This window comes from Eutrigla gurnardus (assembly GCF_963514095.1).
Source record: "Eutrigla gurnardus genome assembly, chromosome: 4".
NCBI lineage: Eukaryota > Metazoa > Chordata > Actinopteri > Perciformes > Triglidae > Eutrigla > Eutrigla gurnardus.
Window position 1 is genome coordinate 18,568,580 of NC_139918.1, and position 17,300 is coordinate 18,585,879.

At 40.0% G+C, this 17,300-nt stretch overlaps 2 protein-coding genes across 4 annotated transcripts; one reads left to right on the forward strand and one right to left on the reverse strand.

Annotated features, from left to right (window-relative positions):
- Nucleotides 1–1,498: 1,498 nt before the first annotated feature.
- On the forward strand, nt 1,499–11,996 carry znf644a (zinc finger protein 644a). Of its 2 annotated transcripts, none has more exons than XM_084007399.1 (6): nt 1,499–1,584; nt 5,511–7,974; nt 8,636–9,229; nt 9,870–9,992; nt 11,154–11,256; nt 11,762–11,996. In XM_084007399.1, exons 2-6 carry the CDS (start codon nt 5,514–5,516, stop codon nt 11,955–11,957), a joined length of 3,477 nt encoding a protein of 1,158 aa, XP_083863525.1. In that variant the 5' UTR covers nt 1,499–1,584; nt 5,511–5,513; the 3' UTR covers nt 11,958–11,996. The 2 variants fall into 2 exon arrangements, with proteins under 2 accessions (XP_083863525.1, XP_083863524.1); XM_084007398.1 differs by having other exon boundaries at nt 1,521–1,645.
- Nucleotides 11,997–12,970: 974 nt separating this feature from the next.
- LOC311012077 (uncharacterized protein) lies at nt 12,971–16,773 on the reverse strand. Of its 2 annotated transcripts, XM_084007400.1 has the most exons (11): nt 16,626–16,773; nt 16,249–16,364; nt 15,850–15,940; nt 15,096–15,543; nt 14,812–14,887; nt 14,606–14,672; nt 14,090–14,237; nt 13,896–13,956; nt 13,667–13,797; nt 13,492–13,581; nt 12,971–13,109 (listed from the first exon to the last, which is right to left on the reverse strand). In XM_084007400.1, exons 1-11 carry the CDS (start codon nt 16,709–16,711, stop codon nt 13,089–13,091), a joined length of 1,335 nt encoding a protein of 444 aa, XP_083863526.1. In that variant the 5' UTR covers nt 16,712–16,773; the 3' UTR covers nt 12,971–13,088. The 2 variants fall into 2 exon arrangements, with proteins under 2 accessions (XP_083863526.1, XP_083863527.1); XM_084007401.1 differs by lacking the exon at nt 16,626–16,773 and having other exon boundaries at nt 15,096–15,505.
- Nucleotides 16,774–17,300: the final 527 nt, after the last annotated feature.

The following is a 17,300-nucleotide window of genomic DNA, read 5'->3' on the forward strand; positions in this document are numbered from 1 at the left end:
AGGTGTAGCTTTATATTTAAAATATAACAATAACTATAAAAAATGTAATGAGAGGAAAAAGCTATTGCTGCTGCAAGACATGAAAGATGGTTATGCTGGGATGCAAAAATCAAGCCTGCAAATAATTTTTTTAATATTTAAAATATTAAGCCATTAGTAACATCATTAGCATGAAGTAGAGTATGGATTCAAAATATTTGAACGATTTTTTTTTTTCACACAAAAAAACTGAATTGATACGTGGCTTTCATATAACTACAGTTAGCAATAGTCCAGCTAATTTGACATGAGCGTTAGCAGTCAATGTAGCTGACGTCACTCAGAAGATAGCAGAACGGAATTCCTTATACCTGCTGATGAAACGTGATAGGAAAAATGTAACTTGTTAATATGAGTAATGTAGGTAGGTATCTCACAGTGAACTACATTGGTGGACGCGAATGAGAGGAAACTGGGCTTTGCTAGCTTTAGCTTAAGAGTTAACGCAGCTAGTGAACAACGTGCTAGCAGCTAACATTCAAATATGAAGACATTTAAACTAACGGCTATCAGTTAGCTGAATAGTTGCCAGTCGGTTAAAGCAAGTACCTACATGCATGTTGTCTGTACTATTTTCTCGTAGTGTACCTACCTGTGTTAATGAATCATTTGACACCGCAGATATTAAAACAGTGTCGTTAACGTAGTTCAGAGCTTAACCTTTTGACCTCACGGGCTACATTAGCAACTCTTTACCACAATTGCGCGAGATTTAAACACCCATCAGAAACATTATTTATTAGCTAATTGGAGTGCTAGTTAACTAACCAGTGTATTAAGTTATGTTTTTTAAAATACTTAATATTTTGAAATTATAATAAATTAAAATGAGTTTATATTCACTGTCGCTAAATGTTCTCATCAGAATGTAAGTAGGCCAACCATAACCGGCATTTACCGCGGAATCATTTTCATTCTTATCAAATAATTATATGTGTGTTGAAACACAGCGTGTTTTCTCTTGAAAACAGGAAGCTGCGAGTAACTGAACCGGCTAATCACCGGCTACGAAAGCAACAAAGACCTGTGAGAAGACAATCGTGGGGGCATAGTGGGATCATCGCTCCTCTGGTTGGGATACAATTCTTGTCTGCGCGTCAATGACAACTTCACATAGCAAAAAATAAATGTGTTCTTTAAAGAAATAAATATATTAACTACAGTTTCAATTTATTGCATCAATTAAAACGGCGATTAACCGCCATCAACCTAAAAAAAAAAAATCTGCTACTCAAAGGAGATGGTCATTAACTCAGGTTTTTTATGCCTCCTATCTGGAATGAACCATTTCAAATCACTCGGGGGGGTGCATGGCGCCGACTCGTAACATTACGTGACGCAATTACGCGAGATAACAGCTTGTGTAACTTTTTTACTATGTCTTTTTTATCAAGTACAAACGAAATTAAACGTATTCTACCGGTAATGTCTTTGTTCTGTTACTTAACGCCAAATGTTCGTACTGTTACCCTTACAAAAGAAATGATCTGTCCCACACCAGACCACCACGGAAAATGGCGACTGTGAAATAGATGGAAGACGAAAGTAAGAAATTATTCAATGCAGCGTTTAAATTGTGTCCTGTCTCCATCTGCACCGCTCGAAGGTACCGTATGTGTATATTTAATCATGCTATTGATGTCTGTATAGCGAGTAACAATGGACGATTGTCATTAGCTGTAGTTTAGCCTGAGGAATAGGTTTTGGTATGGAACAGCCTTATGGAATGGTCTGCAGCTCCAGCAAGCAGCATCCAACAACACAGCGTGATATAAACGCCAAAGAAATGCAACGATAGCCTTACGGAACATAGTATGAATGATCGAATTGGCTCTGTATGTTGACACCTTTTGAAACACATCCCAGCTACTGTGGGCTGGTATGACTGAACTAGCGTTACTGTGTTGAAAGTTTTAACTCTGTACAAAATCCACAACCGGTCATTAAAAGCCGTTTACGAGGTATATCTCTTTGCAGTTTTAGTGTTTCTGTGTAAATGCTAGAAACACCTTTCTGTCGTGTAAGCATTCACTTGGTATGACACTTTTATTGCCCTTCAAATCTAAGACCTCTCAATCCTGCGACCTTGTAGCGTTATAAATGCCCACAATTAATTATCTGAGCGAAGTGTCACGTGTATATTATATTTAGCTATATTCCTTTTGTGGTCAATTAACGCTGGGTGAGTCAGAAAACTAACCGGTGACATTGTAAGTAACTATATAGTTTGCTTTTTACATCAAAAACACACATTCTAATAACCAACAACAACTATGTCTATTTTAAATTGTAGCTCATTCAGTATTGGACATGTAAAAGCCTGAATGTCACTTTTATGCCAAAAATTGTAATAATAATCTCAAGCGGTTAACTATCTTAACCATCACTGATTTACATTTGCATTTAGGGTTAGAACTAATGATTAATTTCATTACTGATTAATCTGAAAATTAGTCTATTACTGAAATTATAAAATGTCAGAGAACAATGAAACATCCCCCTTACAATTTCCTCAAAAGTGCTAAATTCCAAATTCAGACTTATGTTATGTTTTATTGAAGGATTGTCTCCACAAGGCTCTCAACATGACGGTGACTGAGCCGGCGACTATCAGCTAACGGTGCTAACCGCACAAACTGTGCAAAATGGCAGCAGTGCTGACAGAGTTAATAGTGTTTGCTTGAGGGAGGCGTAGTTACACCTCTGTAACGACGCTGTGGGTTGTGACGTTGTTATCACAAGAAAAGTTAAGAGGAGATGTCGACCATTATATTGCGTCGTATCGTCTGCATTTTCTGAATGGCTCGCTAGCTAGCACACAATCATAAGCCCCTTTCACGCTGCCTTTTCATTGCGGGATTATCACTCCTTTTTAGTGTAGAAAGTTGGTGTAAAAGGTACAGTAACGGAATGAGGTGTCAGGGTCGAGCCTACAATAACATGCTCAATAATACAATAACAGTCTCGCTAAAAACGGTAATGTTTTTTAAAAGTTCCGCGTTTAGATGACATTGTTAAAAAAATTATCCGCATGCACATGGATCCGCAAAAACGTAACTAAAACACTGTAGTATGCATGCCAGTCCAGTAGTTGGCAGTGATACTTTAAAATAGATAGCCCTTCCTGTCCAGTCAACCCCAATAAAGGTGTCCATCCTGCGGACAACGCTTAGTTTTCTCAGTGCAGTGATGAACATCATGGCGAGTTTGCCAACAAAAAAGTTTATTTTGTTTGGACAGGTTACTTCGGTAATCCTCCGTTTGCTAGTTAACATGGCAACACTGGAGTTGCGTATACAAAAGGTTCACTCTGGAACCCGGTTTCAAAAGTTTTCAGTCCCCCAAAACGCTGTTGTCGTGTAAAGGAAAGCCCAGAACGTAAAACTATGTTTCGCATATTATGTTGAAAACGTGTAAACAGCCCCTCACAGCCATAACAGAGGTGAAACGAGGTGAGACGACCAGGCCAGAACAGAAAGTGACATTTTGGTGACATGTTATGAGCCCGACCCGCCACCAGGGGATTTAAAAAGCTCAGAAGAAGAAGTTTCACGTTATGCACAGCAACTCTGCTTGCATATGTAGTGTCATGTTAATGTGCACAACTAGCAAAAGAAAGTCAACTCTTGGTTCATCTTCCATTGTTGTTTTGGTGTGCTGGGGTTAATCATATTTCCAACGCTTATTTAATACATCACACTACCGCCAATGCCTTGTAGGGTATGCACACTTGAACTCACATGTACTAACACGCACTTGGACCGGACTGCCTTTCATAAATAAAGCACAGAGAAGCTCGGATAACAACACACACAGAGGGAGTGTGGCTCCTACAAAATTACATTCCCATACAACTTAACTGCACTCCCAAACATTTCAAGGGAAATTTTCTCTTACATTATGGTTACAGTTTTAAACTGTTAAAATTGAAATATTGTTTAATGTTGTAAATTGAAAGAGAAAATGCAACTTAAACGTGTTTGGTTAGGTTAAACTAACAAAACAAGTACTTGGTTATATTCAGGCAACAAAATTACTTGGTTCGAACAGGTTACAAACAGCTAATATAATCCACGCAAAATATGTTTCTTTCTCTCAAAAGAAATTCACAGTACAAACTTGTTTAGAAGACAGGGCTGAACCATCATCTTGCTATGTTTTGTAAATCGCAAACAAAACAAATAAAATATTCCGTCAAGTTGTTAAATGTTGAGCTGAACGACGAATCAATTCTTGTGCAGTAGGCATCTAAGGCAGGACTGGTGAAACATCTTACATAGAGAATAATACGATTGATTTTATCAGAAGAGTGGCCAAAACTTGTACGCTTGTCCGATGGGCAGCAGATTCTAAGATATCTTAGACATTTTGGGGGGTAAGGGTGGCAATACAATACAATACAACGCTTATAGAGTGGCCAAAATGGGAAGAACTTAGTTAAGGTCTCATTCAGATTGACTTGAAGGCCCTCATTAAAGAATAGAACCAGTCCGTCAACACAGAGGGCTGTGCCAAAACAACGTAGGGTCATCCAGCAAGGCTTCCTCAATCTCGGAACCCATCGACTTTTACTCTGACAGATGAGCAAATGAGCAGATGAACGGATGAGCAGATGAGCCTCTGGGGACAAGGAGCTGTATTTATAATGGTAAATGGACTCATTTATATAGCGCTTTTGTCCAAAGCGGTTTACAGCAATGACTGACATTCACCCATTCACTCACACATTCACACACCGCGTGAGTCAACCACGCAGGGCGACAGCCAGCTCGTCAGGAGCAATTGGGGTGAGGTGTCTTGCTCAGGGACACCAGGCACTCAGCTAGGAGGAGCCAGGGATCGAACCGGCAATCTTGCGGTTGCCAGCCAACCCGCTCTACCTCCTGAGCTAAACCTCCCATTTCTGGGGTTCCAGTGTACCAGCAGATGTCTGGGCCAAGACTTCCTTTTTCGTGTGCTGTTCATTGTTTACCGTCTAAATAGCAACTTGAGATTCGAGACTAGAGTTAAGAAAATACGTGTATTACTAGATTGTTTCACAAGTAGCCAGAAGCAAATCATAAACCAAATAACAGTCATCTAAATCATTGTCAGACAATAGCCGGTGGGTTCCTAAATTGCATTTCAGCCAAATGTCACCTCTTTTGCTCTCCACATGGACTGAATTCAACCAATCCCTGATCAAATGTTATAAGTCACCAAGACTACAAATGAAAACTAGACCACTTCTGATACCAAAATGTTGTCCCGTTCGATCTGAATGACCACAAACACCATACATTTAAATACACAAAACCTTACCACAAGATAAGATGAAGCTATCAAGGCAAAATTCCTTAGGCACAATAGAGAAAAGCAACGACCCTATCCAGATCAGTTAGCAGTGACTGTGAAGAAACAGGCCTATGCTATTCTAGTCAAACACTTGTAGTTGAGGCATATCTAAGACAAATGTACCTTTCTTTTTTCAGGTCATGGCAGCTGAAATGTCATGTCTGTCAGGTGTTGATGAAGATGACAAAGATGCAGATCCTGAGATCAATGCCCTTACACTCCTACAAGAGCCAATGAGAATGGCACAAGAATCAGCCTCTTGCACCGATTCTTTCGGCAAGGCTTCTCTGAAACAAAACAGTGTCCTAGATGTTCTGTCAAACACAGATATGCTGTCTCCAGTTGGCCTGGGGAATGGACCTTCCTCACATCAGGCTACAGAAGCCCATGAACTCAACAGCATGTCCACAGAGAAAGAGGAGGCAAAGAGCATCACCCCACTCAAAAATGTGCAGGCAATTGACACTGCAGGAATTTGGGGATTTGATGAAGACTCTCCTGAGAACTCATTGGATAATTTTAGTAGTGCCAGTGACCTTCATTGGGACCCTCACAAAGAGTTTATGCAGTTTCTGTGGGAGAACCATGGTGATTCCCCAGGTGAGGAGCCTAAAGATGAAATCCCTTCCAACAACAGCCAAAGGAGAAGGAAAAGGAAAATGGATATGGTTGTGATGGTGGATCCCTCAGAAGACCTTTACCCTGATCTGAGCCACAAGTCATCTGAGGAATTGTCTGATGCTGAGGACCAAGTAGACTCCATTCCTGAAGTCAGAAGGTCAAGGACGTTCTCCCAGTCACAGTCGTCAACAACAGGAAAGGTTTCCAAGTATCCCAACGGAACTGTAACGGCCATCAAGGAAATTCTTTACAATGCACCTGCAAGAAATTCGCATGAGAACAGTATAGGCCATGGACTTTCACCATTGAAGGGGAGGCTCACCATAAATTCTCACTCAGAGGAGAAGCCATCATGTTACCCTTGCTCAAAATGTAAGCTCATCTTCAAGAAAGAGCATCATTTGCATCGTCATATGAAGTCTCATGCTGACTCGCCGGATATTTCGCCAAAGCCTTTTATATGTCGAGAATGTGGACAGTCTTTCAGACGAAGCGTTTCGCTTATTGAGCACATGTCCATCCACAAGGAGAAAACAGCAAGACTCACTGAAGAGATCAAAGGCATGAATGATAAGAAGAAAGACGATAAAAAGAAGCTTTTCTGCCCTCAGTGCCCTTTTGTTACAAACTGCCCAAACACATTTGTTCAACATGCAAAAACCCATGAGAAGGACAAGAGAAAGTTTAGATGTGACAAATGTAGCTTCAGGTCTCTGAGTGAGAATGATCTTAGGAGACATAACATTATGCAGCATACTGTTATTACTGTTAGAAAGCAGATTCAGAATGACGACTCTGAAATCTTCTCCTGTAACAATTGTTCTTATAGAGCTTTTAGCAAAAGTGTTTTTAAGAACCACCTTATGCTGCGCCACCAACAAACTTTTGAGGAAAACGAAGCTGAACAGCATCTAGAAAATCATGTACAACCATCCAAGGAGCAGCATGTGCCTACTAGTAAAACCCCCGTAGGAGATGCAGAGTTTACTTCGAAAATCTCTATAAAAAATCAGATCTCAGTTAAAAGAGCTTGTTCACCTAGTGAGTCCAATGACATTTCAGACTTATTCAAAAATAACAAGATCAAGAGAGGTCCCAAGTCTCAGCTAACGGAATCAAAGCTCGACAAATCCATTAATGTTCTCCTGTCCCGACAAAGGCATGGAAAGAAAACTCCAGAACAAGGGAGGAAGGAAAGCAATAATCACAGCACATCTGTTCCGGATGCCAAAGGTGACAAAGTTGGCTCTGATCAGTTTCCAGGAACATTGACTGTAAAGGTTGAGGATTCATCATTATCCCCAAATGGCCATAGGGTGACATCCAATGCAGTCGAATTAGATCTGTCAACAATCAGAAAGTCACCATCTAAAAGGAAGATGTCCACCCCATATCGCAACACCTCTGACCAAGGCTCGTGCTTCATCTTACCAAAACCTCTGCCAAGTCCCAAGACAAACCAAGAAGAAGAGGAAGAATTGTCAGACTATGATGAAAAGGACATTTTCCAGTTTACTGATGCAGATGTCAACACTAACCTTTTTGACAATGGTACCAAGAAAGACAAGCAAAACATAATTTATACCTATAGCAGAAGAATGTCCATGAGGGGAGCTCTGCAGGCATCTAAAAGGCTGTTTGAGAAAATAAAGAGTGAAGAGCAAGAGCAAACAACTGAAATCAAAGAAGAATGCATAGAAACGGAAGTCTTTCAAGAAACTGAATTTGAATCCCACCAAATTCCATTGACTGAAGACTTCACAGAAGAGTTGGAGTTGGAATCGGATCGCAAGAACTGTCCATACTGTCCTGCAGTCTTTGAGTCGGGTGTCGGATTGTCCAATCATGTCAGAGGGCATCTTCATAGGGTCGGACTGGCCTACAATGCACGCCACGTAGTGTCTCCTGAGCAGGTGGCTTCTCAAGACAGGAGACCACGTGTTCGACGGAAGATTTCAGCGTTCCGGAGATTAAAAAAAGGTAATTGCATACAATTTGCATGATCTTCTGTTAAAGGAAAACTATGCTTTGTTACAGCTGGTCTTGTTATTTTGTGACTCTGGTCATCAGTGCTATATGTAATTGTTGAGCATCAACTTTACTAGGGCAACAATCAATGATGGGTCAGACAATCATACAAGTTGTAAACAAACTCCGGATTAGTAAGATTTCTTTAGATGCAAAGATTATAGCCAAATGATTTCTGTCAGTCTATTTCCAGACAGACTCCATAAGTCAACTATTAACTAATGTACTTAGCATGGCACACTTGAAATATCTTGAAAGATTATTGGAGACACTCTTAGCTGTGCTTACTTTCGGTTCTCCCTCCAAACATAATTGTACCTACTGGTGTACAACTCAGCTTGTTAACAACAATATATGTTGCCCAATTGGGCCTCTTTTAGCAATCTAGGCATGTCTCAGATCTCTGCAATTATTTTGGTAAGGTCATGAGTTCTTGCTACCAATGGAACCAACGGACAAGCCAGTTAAGATAATACTAAGTCTGAAACTGGGTTGAAACTAGTTTTCTGTTATACATATGTACTTGACCAAGTTTAAATTGATCATATCGTACTTGTATTGTACTGTTAATGTTTCTTTTTTTCTAAATTTTGTTCCTTTCTTTTTGTTTCAGCATTAGAGCTGGAGTCCGAATCTGAGACTGTGAAGAGCATTCACTCCTGCCCATTATGTGGGGACTCATTTGATAACAGGACTGGGCAGTCCAACCACATCCGAGGCCACCTCAAAAAGCTTGGTAAAAATTTTTCAACGAAGAACAAATCCCCATTATTATTACTCCGGGAGTTGATGCGTGACAAGAAGGAGTTCCAGCGGGCAATTCAAATGTTGGGAAAGAGACGGAACCACTTGCAATACGATGTTTCACCAAAGTTTACCAGTGTTGATCGTTTCACGCCCTCGCCCATTGGAAGCCCAAAAAGTAATTCTATTCCAAGCGCGTGCACTGATGCCAGACCACTGATACCCATGTTTTCTATGGTGGAAATGGAATCTGAAAAAAGGCAACCAGAGACTAAGTTGGATGTTAAAAATTCACTCTCAGGCACGACTGCCTTGATAGGAATTCTGAAGAAGAGGAAGTGTCAGGAAGAAGGCAGAATAAAGGGGTCCTCTCAGATGTCACGACACCTGTTTGCAGCTTCTTCAAACAGTGAGCACTGTTCGGGATCGAGAGTTGCATCTTCACTGCCAAAGTCAATGTGCGGTAAGTAACTTCCTCATAGTAGCAACCAGAGGGTTAGATTGGAAGTGGAATTCTCCTGAAGTGTTATAATTAATTTATTACTGTCTGTAAGAATCCTGTAATACACTTACAATACAAATACAAAATAATTGTGTTAAATATCTCTAATATGAAAATAGCAAATGAAATAGCTTTGCTACAAAACAATGTCTTTACCTTGAACCCAGAAAACCAATAGTGTATATAAAAATTGCAGTTTATATACAAGCCACCATTTGATGGCTTGTGAGAGGTAATCAATACTTTAACTCCAAAACTCACATCAAGACATTTTGGTGAGGAATAATCATCAGATCATCTAGTGAGTTGTTAAAGTGTGGTGTGTCAGCACAAAGGTATAGAGTAACATTGCCAAAATAACTTCTGATTTTGTGGCCAAAACTGATGAGCATGTTGCTCATAATAATGCAGATGAAGATCAGTGTTTTTGTCTTGTCTCACAACCTTATTAGCAGAAATATATAGTTCATAAGATAGAACAAAGACATTTCAATTAATCACTTAATCTTGTACTGTGTGACTTTTATGAATTGCAAAATTGCCACACAAAGGGAAGGAAGGACCTTATTTGTTTGTCTTCGTATTTTGTGTCTTTTTACAGATGGTGAATTCAACAGGAAGGTGTGCCTCCACTGCAATGCAACTTTCCACAGTGGAGTTAGCTTGTCTAATCACCTCCGGGCATATACAAAACGAAAAAGGACTGCCTTACTTGAGGGAACCAGTAAGTGTCATCATCAGCAACAGTAAAAGCTGAAGAGAGAAAGAAAACTTCCACTCCAAGATCATAGTAGCAGTCAGGGGTATACATTCTTCACAAGCAATGTGTAATCAATGAATTGGTTTCAGTAAGTTGAATCACATTTATTTCTTAATATGCCAGCTGTGTGACCGTCCTTCAGCAAATGAAAAATGTCTCGGACAGAAGTGAAAGTTCCTGTTTCTCTTTGCAGACACCTGAGGCTCAACTCCTGATAGTGGTGTCTTTGGCTTGTTTGTGTGTTCCAATGAACACAATTTGCAGTATTTGGGAGGCTGACTTCCACTTTTAAGTTGCTACGTAGAAATTTGCAGATTATATATATATATATATATAGCATATTTTATACATCCTGCTTCAAGCATTGAAAAATAACATGTATATAAGTGAAATGTCCTCGTAAATTAGGACAGTTTTCAAAACGATTCATTACATTTTCAAGATACAAAGAAGACCTTTAAGCCATTACCTCATTTGCATTACCTTATCTTCTGACCAAAACTGATTGATCTGATCAGACATGCGGAGGAAATTTGCCTACCGTATTGTACCTGAGTAAATCAGTCACCGTTTGGATAGAATTTGTCAAAAAGATGTACTTCCACTTTGTAGATATGACTGCAAAAATCTTAGACTGATACCTTGAAACCTCTGCAGATGAAGCCAAAATTGAAAATTGTCAGGGCGGTCAGATACGGGGTTATGATGTCCAAAGCAATAATTAGTTGCAGTAGTGTATTGTGGAGCTTGGCGGGTGCATCTGTGGGAGGAATGACCTCCCGCGGCAGAAAATGTTCAGAGCCTACTTTCCCTGCATGCACAGATCTTCTTATATCTTGGACCTTGTCTCACACTGGAGTGGTCAATGCAGGTGAGACACAGAGCCAGACATCACTGTCGCAAAGCCAAAAACATATATGTGTTCATAAAATGGCTTATAATGTCCACACATCCTAACTGGCTGATTTTCAGAAAATGTACAATTGTTGGAATATCACTTTAGCGTCCTAACTTTCCGACGGTTATCAAAGACTTAGTGTCCATTTAAAAATATTTAATTAGCAAGGCTGTGCTGTAATCTCAAAGGTTGTCTGGAAAATTAATAAAGTGATTTCTGTCTTTCAGCATTTGACTGTAAAGCAAGGAGGCAACGCTCAAGGCCTGGCTCAAAGAAGAAGACACTGCCCTTACCGCAAACTCCAGAGGAAATGTACAGACTCACCTGCAGGTAATGCTTGTAATAGACGTATTCTCTTTTTTAATGGTGGATTACATTGGATTTTCAGTCCAACACACTTTCAACAGTGATTGTTGCCCAGTTGCCCTTGGTAACCACGCTTGGATCACTGTCAAATGTTTAGTTTTGGTCTGTTTGCTTCTGCTGCCAACCATTTTATTTATAAAACAAAACAAAAAAACTGCCTCGATGACCAAGAGACCTTTTGTCATGGAAGTATTCCTAAAAATGGTGAAACTGAATGAGGAATTATGCTTTAGGTCACTGAACCAATAATGACAACTGAATATAAACAAAAGGTGCAAAACAGCAGATGAAACATAAAGGATCACCAAATGTATTAAAATTCATCCTGAGGGGGACACAACTGTCTGTACATCATTTCATGGCATCCAGTAATTCGAGTCTGGATTAAAGTGGTGCAACAATCCTCAGATTGATATGCCCATCCCTAGACATGCTGCTGACATGTTGTGTCTCTTCCTTCTCTTTCCAGGTTCTGTGACCTCGTCTTCCAGGGTCCCTTGTCGGTCCAGGAGGACTGGATTAAACATTTACAGAGACACATCATGAACACTAGTGTCCCTCACACTGGGCTAGGGATGGTAGAGGTCCTCTCACCGGCCACAGACCCCCCCACCCTCAAGATTGACCAAGACAGCTCTCTGACAGCCACACATGCTGCCTCATGAAGCCAACGGGGACCTTTTTAAATTTCACTGACCTGTATGTGTATGTACATTGGATGTTGTTTCACTTTTTTCTTTTCTTTTTATCAATTAAATACTGGCCAAAATGACAATATAACAATGATGAAGATATTGTACATGTTTGGACTGGGTTATTTTGGATATTGTTACTTTTTTCTGTTTTTACACAGTCCATGTTTTGGAAACACAATTCCAAATGGGCCGACTGTTTTCTTGTTTTATGCAGTAATGTAGTGTGGAATCCAGTTCTAATGAAGACAACTTTTACCTCAGATTTCTCATGGTTTGAGTCCATTTTTGTCAACATTTGGAAGCACCTCTCTTCTGTATCAATAATCACGTTTAAAAAGATACATGGAATCATATTTCTTTTATAGTGCAGCACATTCAAATCGAAGCCCACGGGTCTGTTTTTAGCCCAGTTAGTGAGATGAATTTTTCGACTGAAAGCTCACAATAAACAGTTCTAGGAATCATAAGTGGAAAAGTGAGCTACTATATGAGAACAAAAAAAAATGTCTGCAAACTTGTTATGCATATAAAGTGTTTATAGTATTTCAGTAACTGCATTGTTTCTAATACAAATACACAATTAAAAACCGATGGTGGTTAAAGAAAAAAAGACACCCTCAGCACAGCCAGTGCCGACAATGCCCTTCATACGAGTCACCTATATTTAATGTTTAAATATACTGTTTTGAAATAATTTAATTTTAAATGTACTATATCACACAGATACGATGCTTAAAACATTTGTGTTGTTCTAAATAAAATGAAAACAAACAAGTTGACTTTTTCCAATCATTTGTTTCTCACTCAAATTATAAAAATATTGAATCTGTACATTTATAAAAAAATGACAATATCTGACCACATGGTGATGACCGGGGAGTACAGCAGCTAATGTTAATATGGACAAAATATAAGATGACAGACTGTGTATACAAAGAATGCAAGGAAATCCATATTGTGTGAACAAACCTTGATTCAAAGATGCCTCCATTTATTCAGACAAATCCTGAATGACAAACGGAATGCTGTCTTAGCAATATACTGTACGTTAGTGGAGAAGCAAACGGCCTATCAGTGTAAATAGTTCTTTGTAGACTTTCATCATTCAAATGGGCCACCACCCTGAAAGAAAAAAAGTTAAATATGTCATTTACATCTGTACAGCTCCATTTAATCCAAATGCAGTCCATTTATTTTAAATGCAATTACTAGTTTCCCTGATGGGTACCATTTGCTAGTGCTACTAATAGTTTATAGTGTATTAAGGCTGAAAACGAATGCATTAGTTAAAAGGTGCAGTCAGCGATTCTGATCGGCAGTGAGGGAGAGAGGGGATGGTAAATCTTATTCGTATTTGAGTTGAAATAAGCTATTTTTATTTAAAATAGGAAATATGCTATGCTCTGAGCTCTGTACTTTCTTCTATTTTTACCATGATGATGTTAGTTATGCTTTTTGTGAAGAGTTTTGAAATGTTCTCACTCTTGCAACTGTTGCAACATACCTTCAGGAAGTCTTCAAACTCAGGTTTCAGCTCCTTCATTATGGTTTCTGCTTTTTCAAGGCAAGAACGTCTTTGCTGCACTTGGAACTCCTTCAGAAAATCAATCACAATCATCATCACTTGAATCCCGCATCCCTTCTAGGAAAACAGAAAAAAACAGTTATTGATACGTTACCTTTGTGTTGGAGAGGTGTTCCTGGGAAGTAATGTGAGCGTGAACCGAGGATGCCGATGTCGATACGAAGACACTACAAGCTGCACAGTGGAACATTTCAATCTTTGTCATGTGGTCATTTTCCTGCAGGGCTGACAAAACAAAGATCACATTGTATTTAGGCTTTGCTTGTCTGGAACTGTAATACGATGGTGCACAACTTTCCCGTTTTCTTCACTAAGTTATTTACCTTGAAGCGCACCATCTTCTATGGCTCGACTGCACTGATGGCTTTTATGCAGCATGACTTCCTATAGACAAATTTAAAAAAACTTCTAGCACCAACCATGCGCACCAATGCACTGAGATTTGTTGATGTTTTTATGTCATATTTAGGTTGAGGAAGTAGGAAGTAGATGTACAGGGTTTAACCATACTGTGTACCTGTAGGAAGGCTATAACCAGATCATCATAATTATTCTGTTGCTGGATGTACTCCAGGGTGTCCCAGTGACTCTTGCTCTCCAGGTGATCCTCCAGCTCCCGACCACTGGATAACTCAACATCACACAGGTCACAAGTGATAGGGCACCTAAAAGAAAAACATTAACATATTCAGGAATGCACACTGTTTACTATTGAACAGGTAAAAAGCAGACTTTTAAACAGTCTTGAGTCCACATACGAGAGTTTATTTAACTTGGTCATTTAGATTTACATCTTATCTGATGATAGCTATTAATGATCCCATTCCTAGGAACATAACAATGTGAAATTCTTCTCGACAATATATTGGTGATTAATCCTGATTATCTCAGGACATTCGTAACTTCAGCTACAGCAAGAAAGATAATGAAAATATGAATGTGAGTGTCTTGTTGCTATGGCCAGTGAGTGTGATGTGAATACTCTACATTTAGCATCTTTAAACAATCAGGAATCAGTATCCTTGGTGCTTACTTGTCCATTATTATCATCATTTTCCTGTTTCTTGACACCTCGGGGGAAGGCCGGATTTGGTCCCGTTCTGTAGAACAGCATTATACACAGACATATTATTAGGTTCACATAGGAAATACATGTACACATGGCAAAATGAGGTACATGCAATCATGTTTCTCCTTTGTTTATTTAACTTTCCTATATTTAACGCAACACCAATTTACCTATTCCTGTGTATTTCGACTGATGTTGATAGTCCCGCTGTACCCTGGGTGGGGATAATCTAACAGTGGTGGTCATCTACAGAGGAGAGAAGGGGCTCCAATTAGTACCAAGTATCGCAGTGCCATCACTGCCAGTCAATAACACAGTACAACAAACTGAACCTGTATCCTGTTTACATCTACAACTACAGATTGATTATAACCAAAGAGAGTTAACTGCATAAATATTTGAATTCAGAGAACAAACCTGGCAGCTGTGGTATTTTCAACCTTAATGATGATACCTGTCTGTCGTATTCTGGGATTATCATCCTCTCCTCGCCATTGGTCCCCTGTCCTCCATAAGATGCCGGAAACCGTCGTGCGGAGGAGCTGGGAATAAACCTGTCGGGGCTGCAGACCCTGTGGTCCAGAGGTCTACTTATGGAGTCATAACCCGGTCGGTCAAGTGATTCAGCGTCGGGGCTATAAGCTTGTCGTTCAGGCAGTCGATGACCTGGACTGGGACCTCGACTCTCAGTGGGTCCGCTTTCGGGGCTTAAGTCATGGCTGTCGAGGGCGTGGCTCAATGAATCAGAGTAGCATGAGCCCCATCTGCGTTTTTTGCGAGAGTCTCCGCTTGTAGAGAAATGATCCAGGTCGTCGTCATGATCGGGGAGAGACGGGTTGTGGTCTTGTACCTCATTCTCAGAGTCTGACGAGAGAGGGTTGTAAGGATCATAAATGTCAACCCTGGGAGAGAGACAGATGAGGGATCAGTGTGTGTGCGTTATATGCAATTTACTATTACATAAATCCTCTGTAAAGACCCAATACATTAACCACTTTATGTTCACACACATTATAAATGTGCTAACCAACTACATGACCTGTCAGGGAAAAAAACATTTACTGGAATGGCAGTTTTACCTTAACGGACCCCCTGTAATAACACACAACAAGGTCACCTTCAGGCTCAAATGTGAGCCATCCAGGATTGTGACTCCTACTCTCTACCTGACAGTGTCTGTATACTGTGGACATCACTGACTGGCTCACCTTTGTGAAGTGCCAGGGCTTTGGTCCAGAGTGTCCTCTTCATCTTCTAATGGTATGAATGAAGACTTCCATTTATGAAAAGAAGGTTTCCCTGTGTAAAAAAAAAAAAGGTAAATAGCAATGAAGACAACTTACTTTGAGAGACATGGATGCATTCATGGATGGATGAATGCTTTACATTCAGCCAACTAACAATAAACAACGAGTGGACTGTTGTGTCACTCCCCATCCCCCCAGATGTCCTGTAAATGTCTTTAATAAAGGCAAATGCAACAGTAAACAATATGGCAGCATGGTTTTCTAAATGGTTAGTTGTATTGTCAAGTTATTACAAGTAAATGAGTTTGGACACAACCACGGGTATTGCCTGATATGGCCTTAAGCCTGTTTCTAAGTTACCAGCAGGTTTCTGGGCTGCTTGTGTCTTAACAGCCATGTCAGACGTCCTGATGTGTGGGTTGGCTGCTGGCTTCGCTGGGATGTGTAGCATAGCTTCTTTGAAGTTTTGGGGTATCCTGTTTATCCCACAAAACAAAACGAAAATTCGACAAAACAAATGAGCAAACACACACACAATGAGCCACTGAACGTGAATGCAGCTGGGCAAAGGCAGAATGATGTTTTTTTTCAAGCGCTCACGTCGGCAAATCAAGGAAGCAAACTTAGCTCCTTTAGCATGTTGCACTGTTAGCTTTAGCAAAACACTGCAGCTACAAACACATTGAACACATCAGCTAACGTGACGTGTCAAGACGTAAGAACTGAGTTTACGTTACCTTCCAGTAGGCAGTTGTTTGTATACTGGAGGCCCCACATTAGGGTTAGCTAGAGTGTTGAACGGAGCATTATTCTGACGATTCATGATCTGGTTGCTTTATAGGAGCACATGTAGCATACAGGCTAGCTCACTTCCAAGCTGCTGTTTTAAAGATACTTTCACCCGCCGACAGATGGCAGCATACTGCAACACATAGTGGACCTGCTCGGTGCTTTTCAACCGAGCCAAATGACATATTCAGACGTGTCCAACTCTATACGTGTACGTTAAATGACATTAATAGGGGTAACAAGTGGATCTCAAAATTAATTCGTTCATATTCTTTATGTTTTTGTCAGTGCAAAAGTTATAGTTTCATACTACAGGCATGTGAGATTAAACTGCTTGGGGGAGGAAGCAAACATAGCTGCTTTTAAACCCTATTTCAATGAATCTTTGTGCACTATCTGGTGTTTCTACACTGAACATGTACCAAACTGAAACAATAAAGTTCTTGAAACTACATTTTTGAGTCGCTGCAAGGCAGAACCTCGATTCATATATAAAACAGGACCATTAGTGGTTTGTATTACAAGCCAATTTTAACTATTTAAAATAGTAGTTGACAGACTGTTCAGGTTCCTGAAGGAGGCCTCTAAGGCCCCAGACTCTATGTTGAATTATTCATTGCAAA

Bases quoted from the DNA above. Each gene is read 5' to 3' on its own strand.
- znf644a (XM_084007399.1), top strand. From the start codon at position 5,514: ATGGCAGCTGAAATGTCATGTCTGTCAGGTGTTGATGAAGATGACAAA. The intron at 9,230-9,869 runs GTAAGTAACTTC...GTCTTTTTACAG, and splicing joins ACTGCCAAAGTCAATGTGCG to ATGGTGAATTCAACAGGAAG. The intron at 11,257-11,761 runs GTAATGCTTGTA...TTCTCTTTCCAG, and splicing joins ATGTACAGACTCACCTGCAG to GTTCTGTGACCTCGTCTTCC.
- LOC311012077 (XM_084007400.1), bottom strand. From the start codon at position 16,711: ATGAATCGTCAGAATAATGCTCCGTTCAACACTCTAGCTAACCCTAAT. The intron at 14,238-14,605 runs GTAAGCACCAAG...TTTTTCTTTTAG, and splicing joins ATGATGATAATAATGGACAA to GTGCCCTATCACTTGTGACC. The intron at 13,957-14,089 runs GTACACAGTATG...ATTTGTCTATAG, and splicing joins TGGTTATAGCCTTCCTACAG to GAAGTCATGCTGCATAAAAG.